Below are 26,753 nucleotides of genomic sequence, written 5' to 3'. Positions count from 1 at the left end.
AAGAAAATGTAAAATGCAAAAAGCTCCTAACCCAAAACATCCAGGAAATCCAGGACACAATGAGAAGACCAAATATAAAGATAATAGATATAGATAAGAGTGAAGATTCCCAACTTTAAAAGCCAGTAAATATATTCAAAAATATTATACAAAAAAAACCTTCCCTAACCTAAAGAACGAGATGTCCATGAACAAAAAAGAAGCCTACAGAACTCCAAATAGACTAGACCAGAAAAGAAATTCCTCCTGTCACATAATAATCAAAACACCAAATGCACAAAACAAAGAAAAAATACTAAAAGCAGTAAGGGGAAAAGGCTAAGTAACCTATGAAGGCAGACTTATAAGAATGACACCAGACTTCTCACCAGAATCTTTAAAAGCCAGAAGATCCTGGACTGATATCATACAGACCCTAAGAGAACACAAATGCCAGCCCAAACTACTGTACCCAGCAAAACTCTCAATTACTATAGATGAAGAAACAAAGATATTCCATGACAAAACTAAATTTACACTATATCTTCCCACAAATACAGCAGTTTAAAGGATAATGGATGAAAAACTCCAACACAAGGAGGGAAACTACAACCTAGAAAAAGCAAGGAAGCTTCCAACAACTCTAAAAGAAGATAGCTAAAAAAAACATAATTCTACATAGAGGTAGAATTATAACAAAAAATAACAGGAAGCAACAATCTTTTTTTCTTAATATCTTTTAACATCAATGGATTCAATTCGCCAATAAAAAGATGTAGCGTATCAGACTGGATAAATAAACAGGACCCAGAATTTTGCTGCATACAGGAAACAAACCTCAGTGACAAAGACAAACACTACCTCGGACTAAAAGAATGGAAAACAAGTTTTCAAGCAAACGGTCCCAAGAAAGATGCTGGAGTAGCCATTCTAATATCAAATAAAATTGACTTTCAACCAAAAATAATCAAAACAGATAAGGAAGGACAATTCATACTTATCAAAGGAAAAATCTATCAAGATGAAATCTCAATTCTGAACATCTATGCTCCAAGTGCAAGGGCACCCACATACAAAAAAGAAACTTTACTAAAGCTCAAATCACACATTGCACCTCACACAACAATAGTGGGGGATTTCAACACCCCAATATCAGCAATAGACAGATCATGGAAACAAACTAAACAGAGACACAGTGAAATTAACAGAAGTAATGAACCAAATGGATTTAACAGATATCTATAGAACATTTCATTGTAAAATAAAAAAAAAAATGGTACCTTTATCTCAGCACCTCATGGTACCCTCTACAAAATAGACCATATAACTGGCTACAAAATGGGCCTCAACAGATACAAAAAGATTGAAATAATCCCTTGCACCCTATCAGATCATTATAGACTAAGGCTGATCTTTAATAATGACAAAACCAATGAAATGCCCACATATACATGGAAATTAAATAATGTTCTACTCAATTGTGACTTGGTCAAAGAAGAAATAAAGAAAGAAATTAAAGACTTTTTAGAATTTAAGGAAAATAAGGACGCAGCATACCAAAACTTGTGGGACACAGTGAAAGCAGTGCTAAGAGGAAAACTCATAGCTCTAAGTGCCTACAAAAAGAAACTGGAGAGAGCATACACTAACAACTTGACAGCACACCTGAAAGCTCTAGAACAAAAAGAAGCAAATACTCCCAAGAGGAGTAGACAGAAGAAAATAATCAAACTCAGGGCTGAAATCAACCAAGTAAAAACAAAAATAACTGTACAAAGACTCAAAAAAAGAAAAAACAAAACAAAACAAAACAAAAAAAAGAGCTGCTTCTTTGAGAAAATCAACAAGACAGATAAACCCTGAGCCGGATTAACCAGTGGGCACAGAGACAGTATCCAAATTAATAAAATGAGAACTGAAAAGGGAGACATGCCAGGAAGAGGTGGCTCACGCCTTTAATCCCAGCACTTAGGAGGCAGAGGCAGGCAGATTTCTGAGTTCAAGGCCAGCCTGGTCTACAGAGTGAGTTCCAGGACAGCCAGGGCTACACAGAGAAACCCTGTCTCGAAAAACCAAAAAATGGTGGGGGGAGACATAACAACAGAAACTAAAAATATTCAAAGAATTACCAGATCCTACTACAAAAGCTTATACTCAACAAAACTGGAATATCTGGACAAAATGGACAATTGTCTAGACAGATATCAGGTACCAAAGTTAAATCAGAAGCAGATAAGTCATCTAAACAGTCCCATAACCTCTAAAGAAATAGCAGCAGTCATCAAAAGTTTCCCCACCAAAAAAAGCACAGGATCAGATATTTTTAGGGCAGAATTCTATCAGACCTTCAAGAAAGACCTAATACCAATTCTCTTCAAACTATTCCACAGAGTAGAAACAGAAGGAACACTACCCAATTTTTTCTATGAAGTCACAATTACACTCAGACCTAAACCACACAAAGACAGAACAAAGAAAGAAAACTTCAGACCAATTTCCCTTATGAATATCAAAGCAAAAATACTCAATAAAATTCTCGCAAACCCAATCCAAAAGCATATCAAAACAATCATCCATCATTATCCAGTAGGCTTTATCCCAGGAAAGCAGAGATGGTTCAATATTTGGAAATCCACCAACATAATCCATTATATAAACAAACTCAAAGAAAAAAACCACATGATCATCTTACTAGATGCTGAGAAAACATGTGACAAAATTCAACATCCCTTTATGGTAAAAGGCATACCCAGAGACAGATACTCGCAGCTAACCATTAATCTGATCAAAGGTTCCCAATGGAGAAGTTAGAGAGTAAACTGAAGGAGTCTTAAGGGTTGGGGGCCCCATGAGGAGAGCAACAATACCAACCAGCCAGAGCTCCCCAGGGTCTAAACCACCAGCCTAGAAGCACATATGGAGAGACACATGACTCCAGCTGTATATGTAGGGGAGGATGGCCTTGTTGGGCATAGGTGGGAGACGAGGTCATTGGTACCTGGAAGGCTGAGCACTGAGTGGGGAGTGGAATCTGAGGGTGGGGAGGGGTATTGGAGGATAGGTGGGTAAACACCCTCATAGAAGCAGGAGGAGGGGGGATTGGATAAGGGGTTCCTGGGGGGGGATGTGGTAAGGGGATAAAATGTGAAATGTAAATATTATATCCAATAAAAGAGGGAAAAAAAGAAAAGAGGTTAGAACCAACATCCTTAATAAAATGTCAGCCCTCTTTAAAAAAACTATCTTGATACTAAAATTTGTTTTGAGAATTGTATATTGCAGAATGATCAGCCTTGGTGTATCTACTCAACAAGCAAGCTGGGCAGACCTGCTCAAACCTCTGAGGTCTGGGAATTCCATCTGGAGGCAGTGAAGACACAGCATCAGAGGCTTGTCAATTTACTCTTCCTCCCACTCCTCTTCTAATATCTCAACACCCATAATCAGCTTGAAGAAGCTAATGAAGAGTCAACGCCCCTATTCCATGGGCTTGGGGACTAAGGTGGTAAATGTTGGGCTGTTTTTCTAGGGAAAAGTAGTGGTTTTGTGGGAATAGAGAGGATTAGCTAGGGTTTATTGCATAGCCATCACCTATTAGTAGAAATCTGTATAATTAGTATCAAGATGAAGATATAAATTCTTAAACGGCACCAATTTACTTTGATTACAAAGTTTAAGGTTTTCATTGGTATGAGCTTCTTATTGATATAAGAGTGAGATGAATATTGTTACTCTCATAGGCATTGTACCAGTATAACACATTTAGGAATACAAGGCTTAGACCAGCCCTTCTTTAACTTTTTTAACTGATTTGAGATGGTCAGCCTGTGAGTTAAGGGACTATAGCAAATTCATGGCTTGGAGTTTATTGTTAGGGTGTTTTCTATGTTTTATTTAGAAATAGCTGAGTGGAGTTAACAGGCAACAGTCCAGATTACTTTACATGGATAGTTGATTTTCAAAACATCAGAAATCCACAGAATTGACATGACAAACATTTCTGTATTAATGTTCATTTTGATTAGAGACCTGTCTGCTCCCGACAGCTTCCTATATTGAATTCTAAGAAGAAATTGAGCATCTTTGGAGTTACTCCAGTTGTGGTGAGACAGCCACTAGGCAAGAATTGCCTCTTTCCTTCTACAGACAAATTACTGTCCAGAAAAGGACACACTTGCAGAATAGTCGACTGATTATATCTGCCTAGACAGAGTAATCAGCCCTTAATAATTCTGCAGCACTAAGGTCTGTCAGATGATCCTGGGCCAGAAGGCGGAAGAACAGATGCTCCAACATTTTGAAGTAGAGAGACTGTCCAGGTGTTCAGAGGTCTCTATAAATTGGCTAAGTTTTAGAAGCTATGCTTTGTGCTTCCCACAATTATAGTTAACTCAGTCATTCTGGATCTCTGATGGGGTTGAAAACTTATAGCCTCATAGCCAATCCTGGCTATTTACCTTGAGAGAAAAGATTTGAGTGGATGATTGTCAACTGACATTCATTCTAAAGCCAGGTTCAGAACTAAACATTTTAGTTAGGATAGATGACAGAGGTGCTGGTTAGTCAACAAAGGGATGGACGGGGTATTAGGACTATCTTGTACCTCACTGGTACAAATTGGCATAATTATGCTTTAATTGTATTTTGAGAGAAAAGTTTCATTTTAACAGGAAGGGTGATATGTAGGAGGAGCTAAGGTGGGAGGAATACTGAGAGGAAGAGATGGTGTAAGAAGAGGAGGAGAAGAAGGAGAGGAGAAGCTAGGTGATGAAAGAGAGAAAGAGGGGGGAGACAGGGAGGCAGATGTTCATGTATCTCCACCAGTCAAAGATAGTTGATATATCTAGGTAATGGGTAGTTAGGTAGTGGGTTACACCTCTGATTGAGCAATACCAAAGCCTATGATTAACATTTTTTTAAAAATGTATAAATGCAAAAAGGAAAAGGGGGCATGGGATAAGGGTTTTCTAAGGGGGGGAATGGGGAAAGGGATGGTATCTAAAGTGTAAATAAAATATCTAATAAAAAAGGAAAAAAGGAAGAAAAGAAAGATGGGGAAATGAAAGAGGAGACATGAAGTTGGGAAGGGATCTCAAAGATATGTTGGATGACAAGAATGGGAGTATATGTTTTAAAAAAGCATCCATATGTGTGAGATTCACAAATAATAGATAACATCTATTATTTATATTATATTATATATAATATATAAATATTTATATTTATATTATAAGTAAATATTTATATTTATATTATAATAGATAATAGATAATATTTACTAGAGGTTTAGAGTTATTAGCTCTCTAGCAGAATACATACATATGTATGCATATATGTATGTTTGTATGTATGTATGTGTGTGTATGTATTTTAGACAGACATGATAGTTTCATGGGTATAGGTAGCTGAAACCAAGCGTGATAACTGGAGTACATTCCATGGAACACACACAGTATGAGGAGAAAACCAAGTCTTGCAAGTTGTCACTATTCCATACTCAATGGGGCAGTCCCATGACAACACACAACTGATTAGCTAAATCTAATTTTTAAAAAGTGTCATTTTTAAATTGTTAATTTATTCATTGTTACATTTCTATGCATTGGAGTTTTGCTTGTATGTATCTCTGCAGAGTGAGTATGCCTGCTATTGCTCATGGGATATTTCTCATAGTGCCTAAAGTATTTTTATACAACCTTACTTGACAAAGAAAAATAGTATTCTGATTACAACTGACTTACCAAACTGGTACCATCCAAGTTTACCTGAGGCTGTTCTGAATCTTCTGTTGGAGGTTCAGGTTCACATTTCAGTCTAAAAACCATATTTTCAAATAATTATACTCAAAATTCAACTTTTACAAAACAGAGTTCCTGAAATGTGCAGATACTTTTCTAAAATTATTCAAATGAATGGATTGGTAACCATCACTTTTCTAGCTGGACTTGAAAATTTTGCCAAGATAGAATATATAAAATGTATTTTGTTTTCTATGTATTCCTGTCTGAGCTGTTCAAGTACTAATTCAGGCTGATGAAAATCTTAAGGCACTCCCCATTTCTCAAGTTTATGAGTGTTGAGAATGTTAGGTACTTGCATTCAACCCAACATTTTAAAAAAAGAAGAAGAAACTAAAGAAAACATTCAGAAAACTGAGGAGGAAAAATGTACTTTCATTTAATATGGCATTTTAAAAGGAAATGAATATAACAGGTTTAGATAAAAAATCTTATGCTGTTTATTTAAAAATCAAATACTAATTTATAGAGTTCGAAATCTATGCTTTAAAGAAACTCTGATATTAAAAATCTTCAGCTAGGATTATAAAATCAACTAAACAAATAAGTAGCCTTCCTCTACTCAAGGGATAAAAAGGCTGAGAAAGAAATTAGGAAAGTGACACCTTTCACAATAGTTATAAATAATACAAAATATCTTGGAGTGAATCTAACCAAGCAAGTAAAAGATCTGTATGACAAGAACTTCAAGTCTCTGAAGAAAGAAATTGAAAAAGATCTCAGAAGATGGAAAGATTGCCCATGATCCTGGATTGGCCAGATTAACTTAGTAAAAATGGCCATCTTGCCAAAAGAAATCTACAGGTTCAATGCAATCCCCATCAAAATTCCAAATCAATTCTTCATAGAGATAGAAAGAGTAATTTGCAAATTCATTTGGAATAACAAAAACCCCAGGAGAGTGAGAACTATTCTCAACAATAAAAGAACTACTGGGGGAATCACCATCCCTGACCTCAAACTGTACTACAGAGCAGTAGTGATACAAACTGCATGGCATTGGTACAGAGACAGGCAGGAAGATCAGTAGAATAGAATTGAAGATCCAGAAATGAACCCAAACACCTATGTGTTGCGGTAAATCTCTCGCCCATTGGTAGTCCATAGAAGAAAAGACACAAGTCAATAAGTATCAAATGAATGCTGCATGCCTAGATTGGGCAGATTTACCATTAAACTACACTATTCCCTGGCTATGAGAGCTCTTAACAACTTGCGATTTCCTAGGTCTTCTTCGTCTTCTCCCTCTCCACCAACTGCCCTCTGCTTCGACCAACTGCCAACTCCGCACCCCCTCTCACTCTCTCCTGGTCTTCCTCTTATCTCCTTTCCCTGCCTCTGGCTCCTTCCACTCCTCTTCTACTGCCCAATCACTGGCTGTAGCCTTTATTTAACAAATTTGATTGGACAGAAGGTTTACAAGATTCTCTCCTCCTTCGCAGCCCCTCCCAGGAGAGGAGTTACCATTACAAGAAGAGGCTAGGGCTATCCACCACACCTATGGTCACTTGATCTTTGACAAAGGAGCTAAAGCCATCCAGTGGAAAAAGGACAGCATTTTCAACAAGTGGTGCTGGCTCAACTGGAGGTCAGCATGTAGAAGAATGCAAATTAATCCATTCTTATCCCCTTGTACAAAGCTCAAGTCCAAGTGGATAAAGGACCTTCACATAAAACCAGATACACTGAAACTAATAGAAGAGAAGGTGGGGAAGACCCTCGAATACCTAGGAACAGGGGAAAAGTTCCTGAACAGAACATCAATGGCTTATGCTCTAAGATCAAGAATCGACAAATGGGACCTCATCAAATTGCAAAGCTTCTGTAAGGCAAAGGACACTGTCAATATGACAAAACGACAACCAACAGATTGGGAAAAGATCATTACCAATCCTACATCCAATACAGGGCTAATATCCAATATATACAAAGAACTTAAGAAATTAGACGCCAGACAACAAAATAACCCCATTAAAAAATAGGGTACAGAGTTAAACAAAGAATTCTCAACTGAGGAAACTTAAATGGCCAAGAAGAACCTTAAGAAATGCTCAACATCCTTAGTCATCAGGGAAATGCAAATCAAAACAACCCTGAGATACCACCTCACACCAGTCAGAATGGCTAAGATCAAAGATTCAGGTGATAGCAGATGCTGGCAAGGATGTGGAGAAAAGGGAACACTCCTCCAATGTTGGTGGGAATGCAAGCTGGTAAAACCACTCTGGAAATCAGTCTGGTGGTTCCTCAGAAAATTGGGCATAGCATTACCTGAGGACCCAGCTGTCCCACTCCTGAGCATATACCCAAAAGACGCTCCAACATATAGCAAGGACATTTGCTCCACTATGTTCATAGCAGCCTTATGTATAATAGCCAGAAGCTGGAAAGAACCCAGATGTCCTTCAACAGAGGAATGGATACAGAAAATGTGGCACATTTACACAATGGCATATTATTCAGCTATTAAAAACAATGAATTCGAAAAATTCTTAGGTAAATGGATGGAACTAGAAAATAACATCCTGAGTGAGGTAACCCAATCACAATAGAACACACATGGTATTTACTCTCTGATAAGTGGATATTAGCCCAAAAAGCTTGAAACAGCCAAGATTCAACTCACAGACCACATGAAGCTCATGAAGAAGGAAGACCAAGTGTGGATGCCTCGGTCCTACTTAGAAGGAGTAACAAAACACTCAAGGGAGCAAATATGGAGACAAAGTGTGGGACAGAAAGTGAAGGAGGGGCAGTCTGGTGATCATTCCCCATGGGTATCCAACCCATGTGCAGTCACCAAAGGTAGACACTGATGTGGATGTCAGGAAAAGCATGTTGATAGGAGCCTGATATAGCTGTCTCCTTAGAGGTCTACCAGATTCTGACATATTCAGATGCAGATGCTCACAGCTAACCATTGATCTGATCCAGGGGTTCCCAATGGAGGAGTTAGAGAGAAGACTGAAAGAGCTGAAAAGGTTTGTGGCCCCATGACGAGAGCAACAATACCAATCAACCAGAGCTCCCCAGGGTCTAAACCACCATACTGGGAGCACACAGGTAGGAACGCATGACTCCATCTGTATATCTAGGGGAGGATGGCCTTGTTGGCCATAGGTAGGAAAGGAGATACTTGGTCCCATGAAGGCTGAACACAGAGTGGTGGTGGGGGATTTGAGAGTGGGGAGGTGGGAGTCATTGGGTAAGTGGGGGCACATCCTCATAGAAGCAGGAGATGGGAGATGGGATGAGGTTCTTGGGTGGTGGGGGAATGGGGTAAGAGGATAAAATCTGAAATGTAAATATAATATCCAATAAAAAATAAAAAATAAAAATCTTCAGCTAATATAAACAACAAATAGAATCAGATTACGAATGAAAATCTTTGGCCCATATTGAAAATTACTGCTGAATCTGTATGTACACTTTTTAATTTGGATAATTTCTTCTCTATCTATTGAAACTATGTGTTGATATCATAAATAATATATTTATTTATTCTTCATACCAAGTTATTGGCTCAGACATGAGTGATTGTACCCATTATAGAATACTACAAAGTCAGAAAAATAACAGAAGTAGCAACTTTACCTCTTTAGTTCATCAGCTAATTTTAGTATCTGGTTTCTCTTGTCCACTAAAAACTTTGCCAGGCTTTCGTTGTTTCTTAATCGAGCCAGAGTATATGGTGTAAAATTATCCTATGGAAAAACAATAGTTGATAACTCTGAGAACTTGATATGTCTCAAAATAATGGACGATCCCATGGAAGACTTAATGGAGCTCCCTTCTCCTGAGGGTCAGGGAGCCACAGCCTTGCCCTTCTCACCCCACAGTGCTCTTGTACTTGTTGCTCTTCCCTTTGCACAGCCTCTGACTGACAGAGCTGCCTACAAATCCTGTCCTCCTGACACTCATTTGAGGGTGAAAAGGTCACCTGAGCTTGGCTTTTCCCCTGGCATTACCATGGTATTTGAGTCATGTGATTGCTCCTTGCTAAACCAAAGCTCCTTGAGGATGGAGCCCTCGTTTTTATCTCTAATACCCCAAACATTAAACCATAGTGGAAAGGTTCCCAGTATTTCCTTTGAGTGATGAGTTAAATTGCATCTCTGGGAGAGGATTTAATCCTTCGTATTACAAACTATATTTAGTTTACCAGAATATCATGCCTCGTGTGAGCACCATGTTCATCTGTTAGAAAAATGTTATAATCCTGAGCACAGTAAGACCAGTATGGAAGAAATATCATGACATGCATAATCCTCCCTACATGGTGACTTTGTGGCAAACATACACAACTTCACTGAAAGCATCACAGAAACAACTGCATTCCCACCAGGCTATGGAAGCAACTCTTTAGATTCTACTTATGGTATTAGGAACCCACGGCAGATGCAAATGGCTCACTGAGACATAAGTTGTGAACTAAATGATACAGGCATCAAATGTACTCTGATAACTTATGAACAATGGATCTGTACAATTTTTCTACCTACTGGACAATGAATCTCTTATCTTTAAGAACTCTTAATGTCTCTAAGGCACATTTACTTAAAAAATTTTAGGTCAGTTTTTTTAGTTACTACTTAAGGTTATTTCTAAGCAAAATATAAATCAGGTATTACAATGAAACTGTCTATCAATACAAAGTCTGATAACTGTCTATGTGGTCATTTTAGAACAATGAAAACCACTAACTGACTGCATGTGGAATGCATGACTTTAGTCCCAGCATTTGGGAAGCAGAAACACAGTACCAGAAAGCCAGGGATACACAGAGAGACAGGCAGACAGGCAGACAGGCAGACAGGCAGGCAGGCAGGCAGGCAGGCAGGCAGGCAGGCAGGCAGGCAGACAGGCAGACAGGCAGACAGGCAGACAGGCAGACAGGCAGACAGGCAGACAGGCAGACAGGCAGACAGGCAGACAGGCAGACAGGCAGACAGGCAGACAGGCAGACAGGCAGACAGGCAGACAGGCAGACAGGCAGACAGGCAGACAGGCAGACAGGCAGACAGGCAGACAGGCAGACAGGCAGACAGGCAGACAAGGAGATAGGAACTGAGCTGCTAACAAGTTCAATGAACAATGCTGAACAAGAAGTTTTTTTTTGCAATAATCATAAGCCCTGCACACGCTCCTATAAGTAACTTCATCAAGCTTACAGATATACAAAGGGAATGGGATTCCTTAAGGGCTGAAAGTTGTTTAAAAACAACCTCTAACTATTAAAATAAGATACCATTTGTAAGATAGTTATAAATTACACAACATAATCTTCCCAGATAATATACTTTTATATGTCCTGTCATTGTTTTCACAATGCAAATAAATCATTTAAAGCACACGCAGTGAAAATAATCTTTAAATCAAAGTTGTGTGGTCTGTACCTTGTTCCTTATACAGATGTCAGCATTGTGTTCCAGCAGTATGTTTACCATTGAAGTTTTGTTATGCCAAACAGCATAGTGCAGAGCCGTGTTCCCATGGTTGTCCTTGGCATTTGGATCAGCACCACTACTTAGTAAAGTGAGCACACATTGTTCATGCCCATACTGTGAAGCCTATGGGTATTACATCAAGAAATAAATAGGAAAGATGAGAAATACAAAAATTTCACAGATTTCACTAACCATTTGCATTTAGCTGAGATCATTTTTATTCCCAGAATTCCCATCAAATCCATGTCACACTGAAACTGTTGGGTGATGTCTACCTTAATTAGTGCTGTGCAGTTGTCACTGTCACGGAGATCAATGTCACAATTCCACTCTATTAGGAGGGCAGCTACCATGGGATGGCCATGTGCACAGGCATAGTGTAACATCGTTCTGTGAAAATGAAGACATTTTAACAATTTTTATGACCGTCCCGGTCTGCACCGGTGCCCAGAGCAGTCACAGGGTGCCAGCTCTGCACCATATCCCCCCAATACCCAGAGGAGGCTGCACTCCCAGGAGCTCTAACAGGCCCAGGATCTTGGGTGAGTAGGCCACGACACACCCACACCAAAACAGGAAGGAATTGGGACCTACTGGGACCCAGGGACTCCAATATGGCCAGTGGCACAGGACCCTTCAGATCTGCACCAGTGCCCAGAGAGGTCATAGGGCACCTGCTCTGAACCAAATCCCACAAAACCAAGAGGAGGCTGGACTCCCTGGAGCTCAAACACACCCAGGAACATAGGATAATAGGACCACAGGATCTCAGAAGCCTGGGCCTACCAGGATTTTAGGATCCCAGAAGCAACCTGACTCCCAAGAGCTATCCAGGATCTCAGAATCAGAGAATCATAGAAACAGCTGGACTCTGAGGAGTACTGACACAAGAAAGATAACAGGACAGACTTTTCCAGTCAGAGACAGTGAGTGAAGGTAGCACTAGAGATAACCAGCTGGCAAAAGGCAAGTGCAAGAACATAAGCAATGAAAACCAAGGTTACTTGGCATCATCAGAACCTAGTTCCCCCACTATAACAGGTCCTGAATACCCCCATGACACTGGAAAAGCAAGATTCAGATACAAAATTAACTTCTCATGATGATGATACAGGACTTTAAGAAGGACCTAAATAACTCTCTCAAAGAAATAAAGGAGAACACATGTAAACAGGAAGACGCCCTTAAAGAAGAAACACAAAACTCCCTTAAAGAATTACAAAAAAAACCCACAACCAAACAGGTGAAGGCATTGAACAAAACCATCTAAGACATAGAAATGCAAGTAGAAACAATAAAGAAATCACAAAGGGAGACTACCCAGGAGATAGAAAACCTAGGAAAGAGATCAGGAGTCATGGATACAAGCATCACCAACAGAATACAAGAGATAAGAGACAGAATCTCAGGTGCAGAAGATACCATTAAAAACCTTGACACAATGATTAAAAAAATACAAAATGCAAAAAACTCCTAACCCCAAACATCTGGGAAATCCAGGACACAATGAGAAGACCAAACCTAAGGATAATACGTATAGGAGAGAGCTAAGATTTGCAACTAAAAGGGCCAGTAAATATCTTCAACAAAATTATAGAAGAAAACTTCCCTAACCTAAAGAAAGAGGTGCCAATTAACAAAAAAGAAGCCTACAGAACTCTAAATAGACTAGACCAGAAAAGAAATTCCTCCTGTCACATAATAATCAAAACACCAAATGCACAAAACAAAGAAAGAATATTAAAAGGAGTAAGGGGGAAAGGTCAAGTAACCAATTAAGGCAGACCTATCAGAATTACACCAGACTTCTCAACAGAGTCTATAAAAGCCAGAAGATCCTGGATAGATGTCATACAGACCCTAAGAGAACACAAATGCCAGCCCAGACTACTGTACCCAGCAAAACTCTCAATTACCATAAATGGAGACACCAAGATATTCCATGACAAAACTAAATTTACACAATATCTTCTCATAAATCCATTCCTACAAAGAATAATAGAGGAAAACTTCCAAAACAAGGAGGGAAATTATACCCTAGAACAAGCAAAAAAATAATGTTCTTCCAACAAACCCAAAAGAAGATAGCCACACAAACATACCTTACCTCTAATAACAACAACAACAAAACAGCAAGCAACAATCAATTTTTCTTAGTATCCTTTAATAACAATGGACTCAGTTCCCCAATAAAAAGACATAGACTAATGGACTGGGTGCGTCAGCGGTACCCAACATATTGCTTCATAAAGGAAATGTGCCTGAGTAACAAAAACAGATACTATCTCAAAATAAAAGGCTGGAAAACAATTTTCCGAGCAAATGGTCCCAACAAACATGCTTGAGTAGCCATTCTAATATGGAATAAAATCAACTTTCTAACAAAAGTTATCAAGAAAGATAAGGAAGGACATTTCATACTCATCAAAGAAAAGATCAACCAAGATGAAATTGCAATTCTAAACATCTATGCTCCAAATGCAAGGGCACCCACATTCATAAAAGAAACTTTACTAAAGCTCAAAGTACACATTGTATCTAACACAATAATAGTGGGAGACTTCAATACCCTACACTCAGCAATGCACAGATTATAGAAACAGAAACTAAACAGAGACACAGTAAAATTAACAGAAGTTAAGATTCAAATGGATTTAGCAGATATTTATAGAACATTTCATCCAAAAAATAAAGAATATTCTTTCTTCTCAGAACTTTATGGTAACTTCTCCAAAACTGACCATATAATTGGTCACAAAACAGGCCTCAACAGATACAAGAAGATTAAAATAATTCCATGCATTCTATCACATCACCACAGACTAAGGCTGGTCTTGAATAATGACAAAATCAATGGAAAGCCCACATATACCTAGAAAATGAACAACACTATACTTAATGATAATTTGCTCTGGGAAGAAATAAAGAAAGAAATTAAAGACTTTTTAGAATTTAATGCAAATGAAGACACATCATACCAAAACTTGTGGGACACAATGAAAGCAGTGCTAAGAGGAAAACTCACAGCTCTAAGTGCCAAAAAAAAAAAAAAAAAAAAAAAAAAAGAAAAGAAACTGGTGAGAGCTTACACTAGCAGCTTGACAGCATACCTGAAAGCTCTAAAACAAAAAGAAGCAAAAGCACATAAGAGGAATAGAAGGCAGGAAAGAATCAAATTCCGGACTGAAATGATCCAAGTAGAAACAAAAAGAACTATACAAAGAATCAACAAAACCAGGAGCTGGTTCTTTGAGAAAATCAACAAGGAAGATAAACCCTTAGCTAGACTAACCAAAAGGCACAGAGACAGTATCCAGATTAATAAAATCAGAAATTAAAAAAGAGACATAACAACAGAAACTGAGGAAATTCAAAAAATCATCAGATCCTACTCCAAAAACCTATACTCAACAAAACTAGAAAATCTGAATGAAATGGACAATTTCCTAGACAGACACCAGGTACCAAAGTTAAGTCAGGATCAGATAAACCATCTAAATAGTTCTATAACCCCTAAAGCAATAACAACAGTCATTAAAAGTCTCCCTACCAGGGGCTGGAGAAATGGCTCAATGGTTAAGAGCACTGACTGCTCTTCCAGAGGTCCTGAGTTCAATTCCCAGCAACCACATGGTGGCTCACAACCATCTGTAATGGGATCAGATGCCCTCTTCTGGTGTGTCTGAAGAGAGCAGCAGTGTACTGACATACATAAAATAAATAAATAATTAATTAAAAAAAAAAAGTCTCCCTACCCAAAAAAGCCCAGGACTAGATGGTTTTAGTGCAGAATTCTATCAGACCTTCGAAGACCTAAAACCAATTCTCTATAAACTATTCTATAAAATAGAAACAGAAGAAACACTACTCAATTCGTTCTATGCAGCCACATCTACACTCGTACCTAAACCACACAAAGACCCAACAATGAAAGAGAACTTCAGAACAATCTCCCTTATGAATATTGATGCAAAAATACTTAATAAAATTCTCACAAACTGAATCCAAGAACACATCAAACTATCATCCACCATGATCAAGTAGGCAAGAATCCAGGGATGGTTCAATATTAGATATTCAATATTCAGAAATTCGTCAACCTAATCCACTATATAAAAAAAAAACTCAAAGAAAAACCTGCATGATCATCTCATTAGATGCTGAGAAAGCATTTGACAAAATTCAACACCCCTTCATAGTAAAAGTGTTGGAAAGAACAGGAAATCAAGGCCCATACCTAAACATAGTAAATGCAATATACAGCAAACCAGTAGCCAACATCAAACTAAATGGAGAGAAACATGAAGCAATCCCACTAAAATCACACACTAGACAGAGCTGCCCACTCACTCCCTACCTATTCAATATAGTACTTGATATTCTACCTGGAGCAATTAGACAACAAAAGGCGAGCAAAGGGATACAAATTGGAAAGGAAGAGGTCAAAATATCACTATTTGCAGACGATATGATATTACACTTAACTGACCCCAAAGCATCCACCAGAGAACTCCTAAACATGATAAACAACTTCAGCAAAGTGGCTGGTTATAAAATCAACTCAAACAAATCAGTAGCCTTCCTCTATTTAAAGAATAACAGGCTGAGAAAGAAATTAGTAAAATGAAACCCTTCACAATAGTCACAAATAATATAAAATACCTTGGTGTGAATCTAACCAAGAAAGTAATAGATCTGTATGACAAGAACTTCAAGTCTCTGAAGAAAGAAAATGAAGATCTCAGAAGATGGAAAGATCTCCCATGCTCATGGATTGGCAGGATTAATATAGTGAAAAATGGTCATCTTGCTGAGAGCAACCTACAGATTCAAGGCAATCCACCTCAAAATTCCAACTAAATTCTTCATAGAGTTAGAAGGAGCAAGGCTCAAATTTATTTGGAATAACAACAAAAAAATTAGCAAAAACTATTCTCAACAATAAAAGAACTTCTGGGGGAATCACCATTCCTGACCTCAATCTGTACTACAGAGCAGTAGTGATAAAAACTGCATGGTATGGGTACAGAGACAGGCAGGAAGATCAATGGAACAGAACTGTAGAGCCTGAAATGAACCTGCTCCACCTACTATGGTCATTTGATGTTTGACAAAAAAGCTAAAACCATCCAGTGGGGAAAAAAAGACAGCATTTTCAACAAGTAGTGCAGGTTGAACTAGAGTTCTGCATGTGGAAAAATGTAAATTGATCCATTCTTCTCTCCTTGTATGAAGCTCTAGTCCAAGTAGATCAAGAACTTTCACATAAAACCAGACACAATGAAACTAACAGAAGAGAAAGTGGGGAATCGCCTCGAACACATGGGCCCAGGGGAAAAGTTCTGGAACATGACACCAATGGCTTATGCTCTAAGATCAAGAATTGACAAATGGGACCTCATAAAATTGCAAAGCTTCTGTAAGGCAAAGGACAATGTCAATTACAGAAAACGGCAACCAACAGATTGGGAAAAGAGCATTACCAACCCTACATCTGTTAGAGGGCTAATATCCAAAATATACAAAACTCTCAAGAAATTAGAATCCAGACAATCAAATAATCCTATTTTAAAATGGAATACAAAGCTCAACAGAGAATTATCAACGGAGGAATATCGAATGGCCAAGAAGCACCTAAAGAAATGTTCAACATCTTTAGTAATCATGGAAATGCAAATCAAAATGACCCTGAGGTTCTACCTCACACCAGTCAGAATGGTTAAAATCAAAAACTCAGGTGACAGCAGATGCTGGTGAGGATGTGGAGAAAGAGGAACACTTCTCCATTGCTGGAAGGATGGCAAGATGGTACAACCACTCTGGAAATCAATCTGGTGGTTCCTTAGAAAACTGTACATAGTACTACCTGAGAACCCATCCATACCACTCCTGGGTGTATACCCAAATGATGCTCCAACATATAACAAGGACACATGCTCCACTGTAATCATAGCAACCTTAATTATAACAGTGAGGTAACCCAGTCACAAAAGAACAATAATGGTATGCACCCACTGATAAGTGGAATATTAGCCCAAAAGCTCACAATACCCAAGACATAACTCACAGACCACATGAAGCTCATGAAGAAGAAATACCAAAGTGTGGGTGCTTCGGTCCTTCTTAGGAGTAGTAACAAAATACTCACTGGAGCAAATATGGAGATAATGTGTGGAGCAGAAACTGGAAAAGGGGCCATTCAGATAGTGCCCCACCTGGAAATCCATCCCAGGTGCAATCAACAAATGCAAACACTGTTGTTGATGTAAGGAAATGCATGCTGGCAGGAGCCTGATATACCTGTCTCCTGAGAGGCTCTGCCAGAGCCTGACATATACAGAGGCAGATGCTAGTATATAACCATTGAACTGATTACGGGGACCCAGTGGGGGAGTTAGAGAGAAGACTGAAGAAGTTGAAGGGGCTTGCAGCCCCATGGGGAGAGTAACAATACCAACCAACCAGGGCTCTTAGGGTCTAAACAGCTAGGATGGGAACACACATGGAGCACCCATGGCTCCAGCTGTATATGTAGTGGAGGATGGCCTTGTTGAGCATCAGTGGGAGAGGAGGTCCTTGGTCTCTTGAAAGCTGGATTCCTCAGTGAGGGGGAATTCGAGGGTGTGGAGGTGGGAGTGTGTGGTTGGGAGGGGAAACACCCTCATAAAAATAGGAGGAGGGAGAACGGGATAAGGAGTTTCTGGGGTGGGGCGAATGGGGATAACATCTGAAATGTAGATAAATAAAGTATCCAATGATAAAAAACAGAACAAAAAAAACCTGATAATAGATCTGGTTATCGAAGTACAGCAATTGAGACTTTTGGCAGCAATTTAAGATTACCCATACTACTGGAATACCTTATAATTGTCAAGGACAAAGACTGTGGAAGGGGCCCAAGAAACTTTAAAACAGTATCTTCATAAAATAAAAAGGGGGACATATATCCCCATATACTACAAATTTATTTAAATCATGTTCTTTTTATTTTAAATTATTTTTTTAAAAATTGGATGCCAAGGAACTATCTGCTGACTGTCTATGGCACCCTACAACTAGGCATACTTATGCATAGTTGAAAGGGAAGGATCCACTTACTGGCATATAGCATGATCTCGATCAGGTATTTAATGTGGGGAAGAGGGCATGTTTGTGTTTTTTCTGCAGGAAGCTGAAGGAGCAGGGTGGTGGTCAGAGTGATGGGTGAGACATGCTGATGTCCGGACAAAGAATGATGCTGACCTGTGGGCTTGCTGAGTGCTGTGACAATGCTGACTGGGGAGCTGCATTGGACATATGTTTCTGACTCACCTTTGCTTACCTATACCCCTGATGGGAAAAGCTGACTTGCCTTAAGTTTTTAGGCCTCATGGAACAGAGAATCAAAAAGAGAATTGTATTTTTCTTAAATGTGACCAGTTATTCGGACTGATTCATGTACTGGTCTAGAAGTCAATTCAATATTGGAAATAACAGTCTTCATTGGGAAGGCTGGATCTGGACATTTTCAGAGACATATTTGGAAGTTAGCTGCAGTTCTCTATAATGTTATATTAGCAAGAGATAAGGTTGGGACAAGATCTGGATTTCAAACAAGTGTTAGTGCATGTGTTAAGGCTCATTTAATTGTCAAATTAAAAATACTTTTGTTTCTTCTACAGTATTTAATGCAAGTTGCATTGATTGTATACTTTCTAATTGTGTTAGCATGTTGAAATCCAGCATGTCAGTTATGAAGGTCTATCAACCAGCTTTTGTTTTATTGCCTTGAGTATCACAGAACTTTGGTCTTTGGAAAAAAAGCTTGCAAGTACTAGAAAAAAGTGAGTCAGGCCTTAAGCAGAAGCAGGAGGGTATTGGGCTAGATTATTGCTGGTATAACGGCTTTTATTACATTAATTGCTAGCACCACTGCTTCTGCAATTGCTGTGACACAAGAAGTTAAGACAGCTACTTTTGTTAATCATTTAGCAAAAAATGTTACTAATGTGTTGAATAGACAAGAGGATTTAGATAGGCATTTGGAAGAACAAATTGATGCATTTATCCTATTCAAATTATTGGAAGGAGGTTCAGAGATTAAGAGTATGGAGCCATCTCAAGTGTCATGCCAAATACCATTGGATCTGTTAGTTCTAAAATTTATAATAGTAGTCATTATAATTAGGAAAAAGTTTAAAGACACTTGCAGTGTATTTAGCATAATTCTAACACCTCTCTGGATTTTTAAATTTTGCATAGTGAACTTATAAGTTTAAAGAATGCTGCTCTGCTGAGTGTTGATGCAGCAGATACTGTTGATGAAATTACCCATGGCCTGAGGTCAGTATTTCTATTTTGGTCAATCTTCAAGAATGGCATATATAGCTTGATCATGCTAGCCCTTTTTGTCCTGGGAATACTTTTATTCCTGCCCATCATGATAAAGCTTGTCTGTAACAACATGTTGGCAGCCAAAGTACATGGCTTGAAACTGAAAATGGACCCCTAGATAGAGTTATTAAATTAACAGGCTGGCAAGCCAAGGACGGGTAAGAGTCTGCACAGAGCCTTACCAACGTAAGACAGAAGTGCATTGCTTTGGAGAATGCATATTGCATGATGAGTAAGGAAGTAATTCTTTTCAAAATGACCTAAGACAGGCTCCATCTTATTTACAAAATAAAAAAGGGGGAGAGGTGGAGAGCTTTTAGGACTTCTTAGCAAGAATGTGACATTGGTCAAGGACAAGGAAGTGGGCTTCAGGCAGGAATCTGACATTAGGCTAGAAGAAAGAAGTAATTTCAGGCAGGAATCTAAATATTAGGCTAGAACAAAGAAATAATTTCAGGCAGGAATCTAAATTTTAGGCTAGAACAAGAAAGTAAGCTTCAGCCATAAAAATGACTTTGGGCTAATACAGGAAAGTAGGCTCAGATATTTTGGTCATCCAGATAAGCGCTTAAAAACAGTGATCATGGAATTCTTCACAGAACTTTGTTTATTGCCTTGCTTGTTCTTTGCCTATTTATGTTTATTGTCTTGCTTGTTCCTTGACTATTTGCATCTATTTTATTGCTAGTTCCTCAACATAGAACTGACCTTAATACTTGCATGTAATTAAAATGGTATAAAAGCAAAAAGGAAGAGGGGGCATGGGGTAGGGGTTTTCTAGGGAGGAAAAAGGGGGAAAGGGGATGGCATCTAGATGTAAATAAATAAAATATCCAATAAAAATATTTTTACAAAACAAAGTCAAAACCACATGATTATTCATCTAATTGTAAACATTATTAGCATGTAATTAATTTTCTTTTGATGTAGACATAATATATATCAGCTCTTAGCACACAATTCATTAAGTTAGGGCAACCAATTCAGAGATTTCTTTTTTACTTGCAGTGTTAAAAACATGGGACATACATTTCTGCACAAGGGACAATAGCAAATTGTATCTAAAAAATAACTTTTGATTTATAAATCATTAGCTAAAGAAAAACCAGGACTCCAATGAGAAAGTGCAGATTGTTTTATTCATTACTTAAATGTATACAGTGTGCAGAAATGAGAGGTTTTAATGATTAATGAATAGATTTTGATACTGCTATAATTTTTCAAAATAGCTACTCTTTATAATTTCCTAATTTTAGAAATATTGTTAACTGAAAGGAAAGAGGTAGAGGTTCAATTAGACTTGAAGCCTATTTCTCTAAAATTTCTACACAGGGCAGAAAATCTGGACAAGGTGAGAGGCATTTACAGGACATAGAATAAATGTGATACCTACATAATAGAGAATCGATGTATATTTGGTGAACTACTGTGTAAAAAGAATAAATAAAGTTGAGGAGTTGAGTGCTTTATACTTAGTAATTGTGAGGATTCTGATAAATTTAATTAATTATTTTATTAATTATAACTCACAACCCATAAATCAAGAAATGGGTGAAATTGAAATTATAGTTATTTTATCAGCAAGCTTTAGGAGGTATACAGTAAAATACTGTCAGTAATCATTCTCTTCCCCTAATGTGAGAAAATTGCCTCAACAAATGGGTCCATGAAGTGCAAAACCTCTGCATTTGCATTTGTATGTCCAATAGTTTTATTTTCTAGACTTCTATCATTTTCAGGGGTGTGTGTGTTTGTGAGTGTGTGTTTGCGAGTGTGTGTATGGTGTATGTGTGTGCATGTGTACAGTGTGTGTGTGTGTGCATGTATGTATGTGGGGAGTGTTTGTCTTTTTTGTGTTAATGTGTGTATGTGTGTGTGCTTGTGCGTGTGTGTGTGTGTGTGTGCGCAGGTGTGCCTATGTATGTTCTGGATTAATAATTTTAGCTAATTTTTAAGTCTTTATTTTATTGTCTTCACATCAAGGCCCACAGTTATGGAAAGTTTTTCATTTAAATAGTTACAATATGGGTCATTCATTATTTCATTTATTGAAACAAACATGTATTTCAACACCCAGGAAGCTATGTTAAATTGTCTTAAATGACAACTTGCCACAGCTTAAAATCACCTAGAATCAGAGCCTTAAATGAGGAATTCTGTATATCAGGTTTGCTGTGGGGATGTCTATAGGGTATTTTCTTGTTAACTGTAGAATGACACACTACAGGTACCAATGTTCCACAGGCTGAGTAATGAGAGCTAACTGTGAGCAAACAGCTTGATTTTGTTTCATTCCTTTCTTGTCTGTGGATGTGGTGTGACCAGATCCTGACTCTGATTTCCCCACTATGATGAACTATAACCTATAACTGTAAGCCAAATACCCCCCTTTTCTTCAGTATGTTGCTTTGTCAGGGTGTTTGATCTAACAGAAATGAAGCCATGGAAATAGTAAAATGACCCTTAAAAAGTTTTGTGATGAGTACCTGATGTTCAAGATAAAATACAAACTGTACCAGAGATATAAATAAGACAATGGCCAGTGAAAATATAGAGAGCATTATGCAGACTCTCTAAGAAAGAATGAAGTTGTCACAAAGTATGCCAATTGGATTTTCAAACTGCTGGTATTCATATATGGACGTATATAACCATTTGGTGTTTACCAAGCATAATGAGAGGTAAATGATCATCCTGTCCTAAATTTTCCAACATGCAAATGCATACAAATTTATAAAGCTCATACTTGTGCTCTTGTGCCTATATTTATAATCTCCTGATTTTAGGAAGAAGCCACTTTTGCTTTTTCTGTGAACATCTCTGATTTTTCCTTCAACATATCTAACCTAAGCTTTTGTCTTCCTCCTGTTCTAGGACGAAGCACTACATATGATTTGTGTATCTCAGCTTTAAAACACTTTCTTTTGAAAGTTGACAAAATCCGGGAGGTGGTGGCACGCACGCCTTTAATCCCAGCACTTGGGAGGCAGAGACAGGCAGATTTCTGAGTTCGAGGCCAGCCTGGTCTACAGAGTTAGTTCCAGGACAGCCAGGGCTACACAGAGAAACCCTGTCTCGAAAAACCAAAAACAAACAAACAAACAAACAAAAAAGAAGGTTGATAAAAGTAATGAGCATATTTAAGACAGATTTTCAGTTTGAAGTCATTTTTCCTTCTCACTATTATGACTGCAGTCATTATACCTCTTGAAGGAAAAGTTGTATAAATGGAAAGAAAACCTGTATTTGAGATAAACATATTCAATGTCATATTTTCAGAAAACTTCAACTAAAATGATGATGTCTAATTATTTATATGTAACAAACCTGTAAGTATATAATACTATGATTGCATAATGAACTTTCAGTTTTCCATTAAGATCTATTCTTTACTTCTAAAGGCATTAACTGCTTTTAGAATATATACAGTATAATAGTACAAGATAATATACAGTACAAATAGTATAAAATAATTATGTGAAAAAAGTCATAAACTTGCATGTCACAAGAGATACTTTATTACCAATAAATGTATAATAATATTTCTCCACGTGTTCATGGCAGAATTCACAGATAAAGAAAAAATAAAGGTGCCATCTAACAAGGCTGACATATTGGATATGAATTCATTGGATTGTACAGCTTGAAAAAAAATGAAGGTAACAACACACTCTACACAAAAGAGCTGAGGGAAAACCAAAGCTACTGTACAGTTTGCAGATGATGAAAAACACAAAGAGATGTCAAGGAGTGAAGGGGAAGCAGCATGGGTGGCTCTCCGCTGGCCGAGGAGAGCTAAGCCTTCCAAAAGATAAACATGTGGTCCTGAATTTCTGCCCTGGGCTGCATGATAAGACCATAGTTTCCAGAAGCCTGGCTGTCAGCTAAAGAGCCTTTGAAAATGACTCCAAAGATTAATGTTAGCATTGCAGGAGTTCACGTATACTTGCCGTATACGTGATTCTCTGTATATTTCCCCCATAGGTGAACTCAGACGCCAAACTGAAAGCGTGGTTATTACTATTAAGTGAGTTATTTTGGGGCACTGAAGGAATGAAATTTAATAACATGAACGTATCAACCTACTATAGAGCCTGGGAGAGAAACAGGTACATCAGGCAATCACAGAAAAAAGGAAGGCTGGGTATCAAAACGTAAAGAAATTCAAGTATCAAGGGAGTTGAGTGGTGAACAGTTCTAGGTCAGCAGCGTCCCCACCCCCACCCCGCATTCATGGAACAGTAGAATAACTGCCAAGTTCAGAGATTAGCACCTTTGATTCCCAAGACATCTTAATGACAAAGGTCAACATACTAGTCACCAGAACTGAAGGCATTGGCAGTTCCCTCCTCTCTAGTTTTCTGGGCTACTTAGGAAAGCTGACACATCTTCCTCCACTCGACTCCCAACCTGTGCCTTGGCCGTGACTCTCAGTCCCAATTACCTGTCATTCTTGTCTCGGTCATTGACACCATTTCTTTCAAGCATGAGTCTGCACTGAACTATGACAGCAGCACCCCGGCTCGCAGCCTTGTGGATCTTTCCAAAAGCATTGTAGCTTTTGAGCTGTCTGAAGGCGTGGGGAACAATAGCATCAGGGCTCGGGAAGGACTCCCTCTGGCTGGTGGAGGGGCCAGAGGAAGAACGCCTTAGATTCCAGTTGCCAAAGAACTTCTTCATGGTGGAACTCCCCCACCCACCCACCCCAAGTCACCCTCTCCCTGCCCCTCCCTCTTCCCCTCCCCCTTGGTTGTTGGCCACTCTCAACCAACACAAAAGGAAGCCAAGTGAGCTTTGTCACCACCACCACCACCACGACAAAGCACCCACAAAGCAAGCTCAGTAGGATAGAGTCCAGGCAGCACAGGTACTCCTGTCAACCGAAGTCCAATCCCACTGTTGCCAAGCAACGCATCAAAACACAGGCATTCGCACGCTGACCAATTGGAACGCCTGGATCAAACTACTATGATAGGAGCGTGCTTGCTGTTTTTTGTTTTTTTTCTTTATGTTTTTTTTCTTTTTTTTTATTAGATATTTTATTTACACTTCAGATGGCATCCCCTTTCCCCATCCCCCCCCCCACCCTCGTTAGGAAACCCCTATCCCATGCCCCCTTTTCCTTTTTGCATTTATACATTTTTTAAACATAATGTTAATCATAGGCTTTATAAGTTTGGAATTGTTCAATCAGAGGTGTAACCCACTGACCAACCTAGATATAACAACTATCTTTGACTGGTGGAGATACTTGAACCTCTGCCTCCCTGTCTCCCCCCTCTTTCTCTCTTTCTTCACCTAGCTTCTCCTCTCTTTCTTCTTCTCCTCTTCTTACTCCTTTTCTTCCTCTCAGTACTCCTCTTACCTTAGCTCCTCCTACACATCACCCTTCCTGTTAAAATGAAACTTTTCTCTCAAAATACAATTAGAACATAATTATGCCAATTTGTACCAGTGAGGTACAGGATAGTCCTAATACCCAGTCCATCCTTTTGTTGACTAACCAGCTCCTCTGTCATCTATTCTAACTAAAACATGTAGTTCTGAACCTGGCTTTAGGATGAATGTCAGCTGATGACCATCCACTCAAGTCTTTTCTCTTAAGGTCAATAGCTATATGTTTTCAATCCCATCAGAAATCCAGAATGACTGAGTTAACTATAATTGTGGGAAGCACAAATCATAGTTTCTAAAACTTAGCCAATTTATAGAGACCTCTGAACACCTGGACAGTCTCTCTACTTCAAAACGATGGAGCATCTGTTCTTCTGCCTTCTGGCCCAGGATCATCTGAAAGACCTTAGTGCTGCAGAACTATTAAGGGCTGATTACTCTGTCTAGGCAGATATAATCAGTCAACTATTCTGCAAGTGTGTCCTTTTCTGGACAGTAATTCGTCTGTAGAAGGAAATTGGCAATTCTTGCCTAGTGGCTGTCTCACCACTAGGAGTAACTGGAGTAACTCCAAGGATGCTCAATTTCTTCTTAGAATTTAATATAGGAAGCTGTCTGGAGCAGACAGGTCTCTAATGAAAATGAACATTAATACTGAAATGTTTGTCATGTCAATTCTAAGGATTTCTGATGTTTTGAAAACCAGCTATCCATGTAAGGTAATCTGGACTGTTGCCTGTTAACTCCACTCAGCTATTTCTAAATAAAACATAGAGAACACCCTTATAATAAACTCCAAGTCATGAATTTGCTATAGTCCCTTAACTCACAGGCTGACCATCTCAAATCCGTTAAAAAAGTTAAAGAAGAACTGGGTCTAAGCTTTGTATTCCTAAATGTGTTATACTGGTACAATGCCTATGGGAGTAACAATATTCACCTCACTCTTATATCACTAAGAAACTCATGCCAATGAGAATCTTAAAATTTGTAATCAAAGTAAATTGGTGCCATTTAAGAATTTATATCTTCATCTTGATATTAATTATACAGATTTCTACTAATAGGTGATGGCTATGCAATAAACCCTAGCTAATCCTCTCTATTCCGACAAAACCTCTACTTTTCCCTAGAGAGACAGCCCAACATTTACCACCTTAGTCCCCAAGCCCAGGGAATAGGGGCACTGACTCTTCATTAGCTTCTTCAAGCTGATTATGGGCGTTGAGATATTAGAAGAGGAGTGGGGGGGGGGAGAGCAAGTTGACAATCCTCTGATACTGTGTCTACCTCCAGATGGACTTCCCGGACCTCAGAGGTTTGAGCAGGTCTGCCCAGCTTGCTTGTTGAGTAGATACACCAAGGCTGATCATTCTGCAATATACAATTCTCAAAACAACTTTTAGTATCAAGATAGCTTTTTTTTTTTAAGAGGACTGACATTTTATTAAGAATGTTGGTTCTAACCACTTTTCTATTTTTCCCCTTTTATTGGATATAATATTTACATTTCAAATTTTATCTCCTTACCATATTTTCCCCATCACCCAGGAACCCCTTATCCCATCCCCCCTCCTCCTGCCTCTATGAAGGTGTTTACCCACCTACTCCCAGCCCCCCTCCACATCCTCAGATTCCCCCCCTCTGTGCTCAGCCTTCAGGGTACCAATGATCTTGTCTCCCACCTATGCCCAACAAGGCCATCCTCCCCTACATATACAGCTGGAGTCATGTGTCTCTCCATATGTGCTCCTAGGCTGGT

At 38.6% G+C, this 26,753-nt stretch overlaps 1 protein-coding gene across 1 annotated transcript in view; it reads right to left on the bottom strand.

Moving 5' to 3' along the window:
* LOC117717993 (uncharacterized) overlaps positions 1–24,277 on the bottom strand; it is a 148,712-nt gene extending 124,435 nt beyond the window's left edge. Inside the window, exons 1-5 of the mRNA XM_076911165.1 lie at positions 24,042–24,277; positions 11,417–11,614; positions 11,174–11,300; positions 9,372–9,481; positions 5,721–5,793 (exon numbers count right to left, since the gene is read on the bottom strand). Of these exons, the coding sequence (XP_076767280.1) occupies positions 5,721–5,793; positions 9,372–9,481; positions 11,174–11,300; positions 11,417–11,614; positions 24,042–24,277 (744 nt within the window). The remainder of the gene's footprint in view (positions 1–5,720; positions 5,794–9,371; positions 9,482–11,173; positions 11,301–11,416; positions 11,615–24,041) is intronic.
* Between the last annotated feature and the right edge of the window lie 2,476 nt (positions 24,278–26,753).

The sequence above is a fragment of the Arvicanthis niloticus genome, chromosome 12 (genome assembly GCF_011762505.2).
Source record: "Arvicanthis niloticus isolate mArvNil1 chromosome 12, mArvNil1.pat.X, whole genome shotgun sequence".
Taxonomy (NCBI): domain Eukaryota; kingdom Metazoa; phylum Chordata; class Mammalia; order Rodentia; family Muridae; genus Arvicanthis; species Arvicanthis niloticus.
Note: the sequence above shows the minus strand (reverse complement) of the source record. Positions and strands in the feature narration are given on the sequence as shown.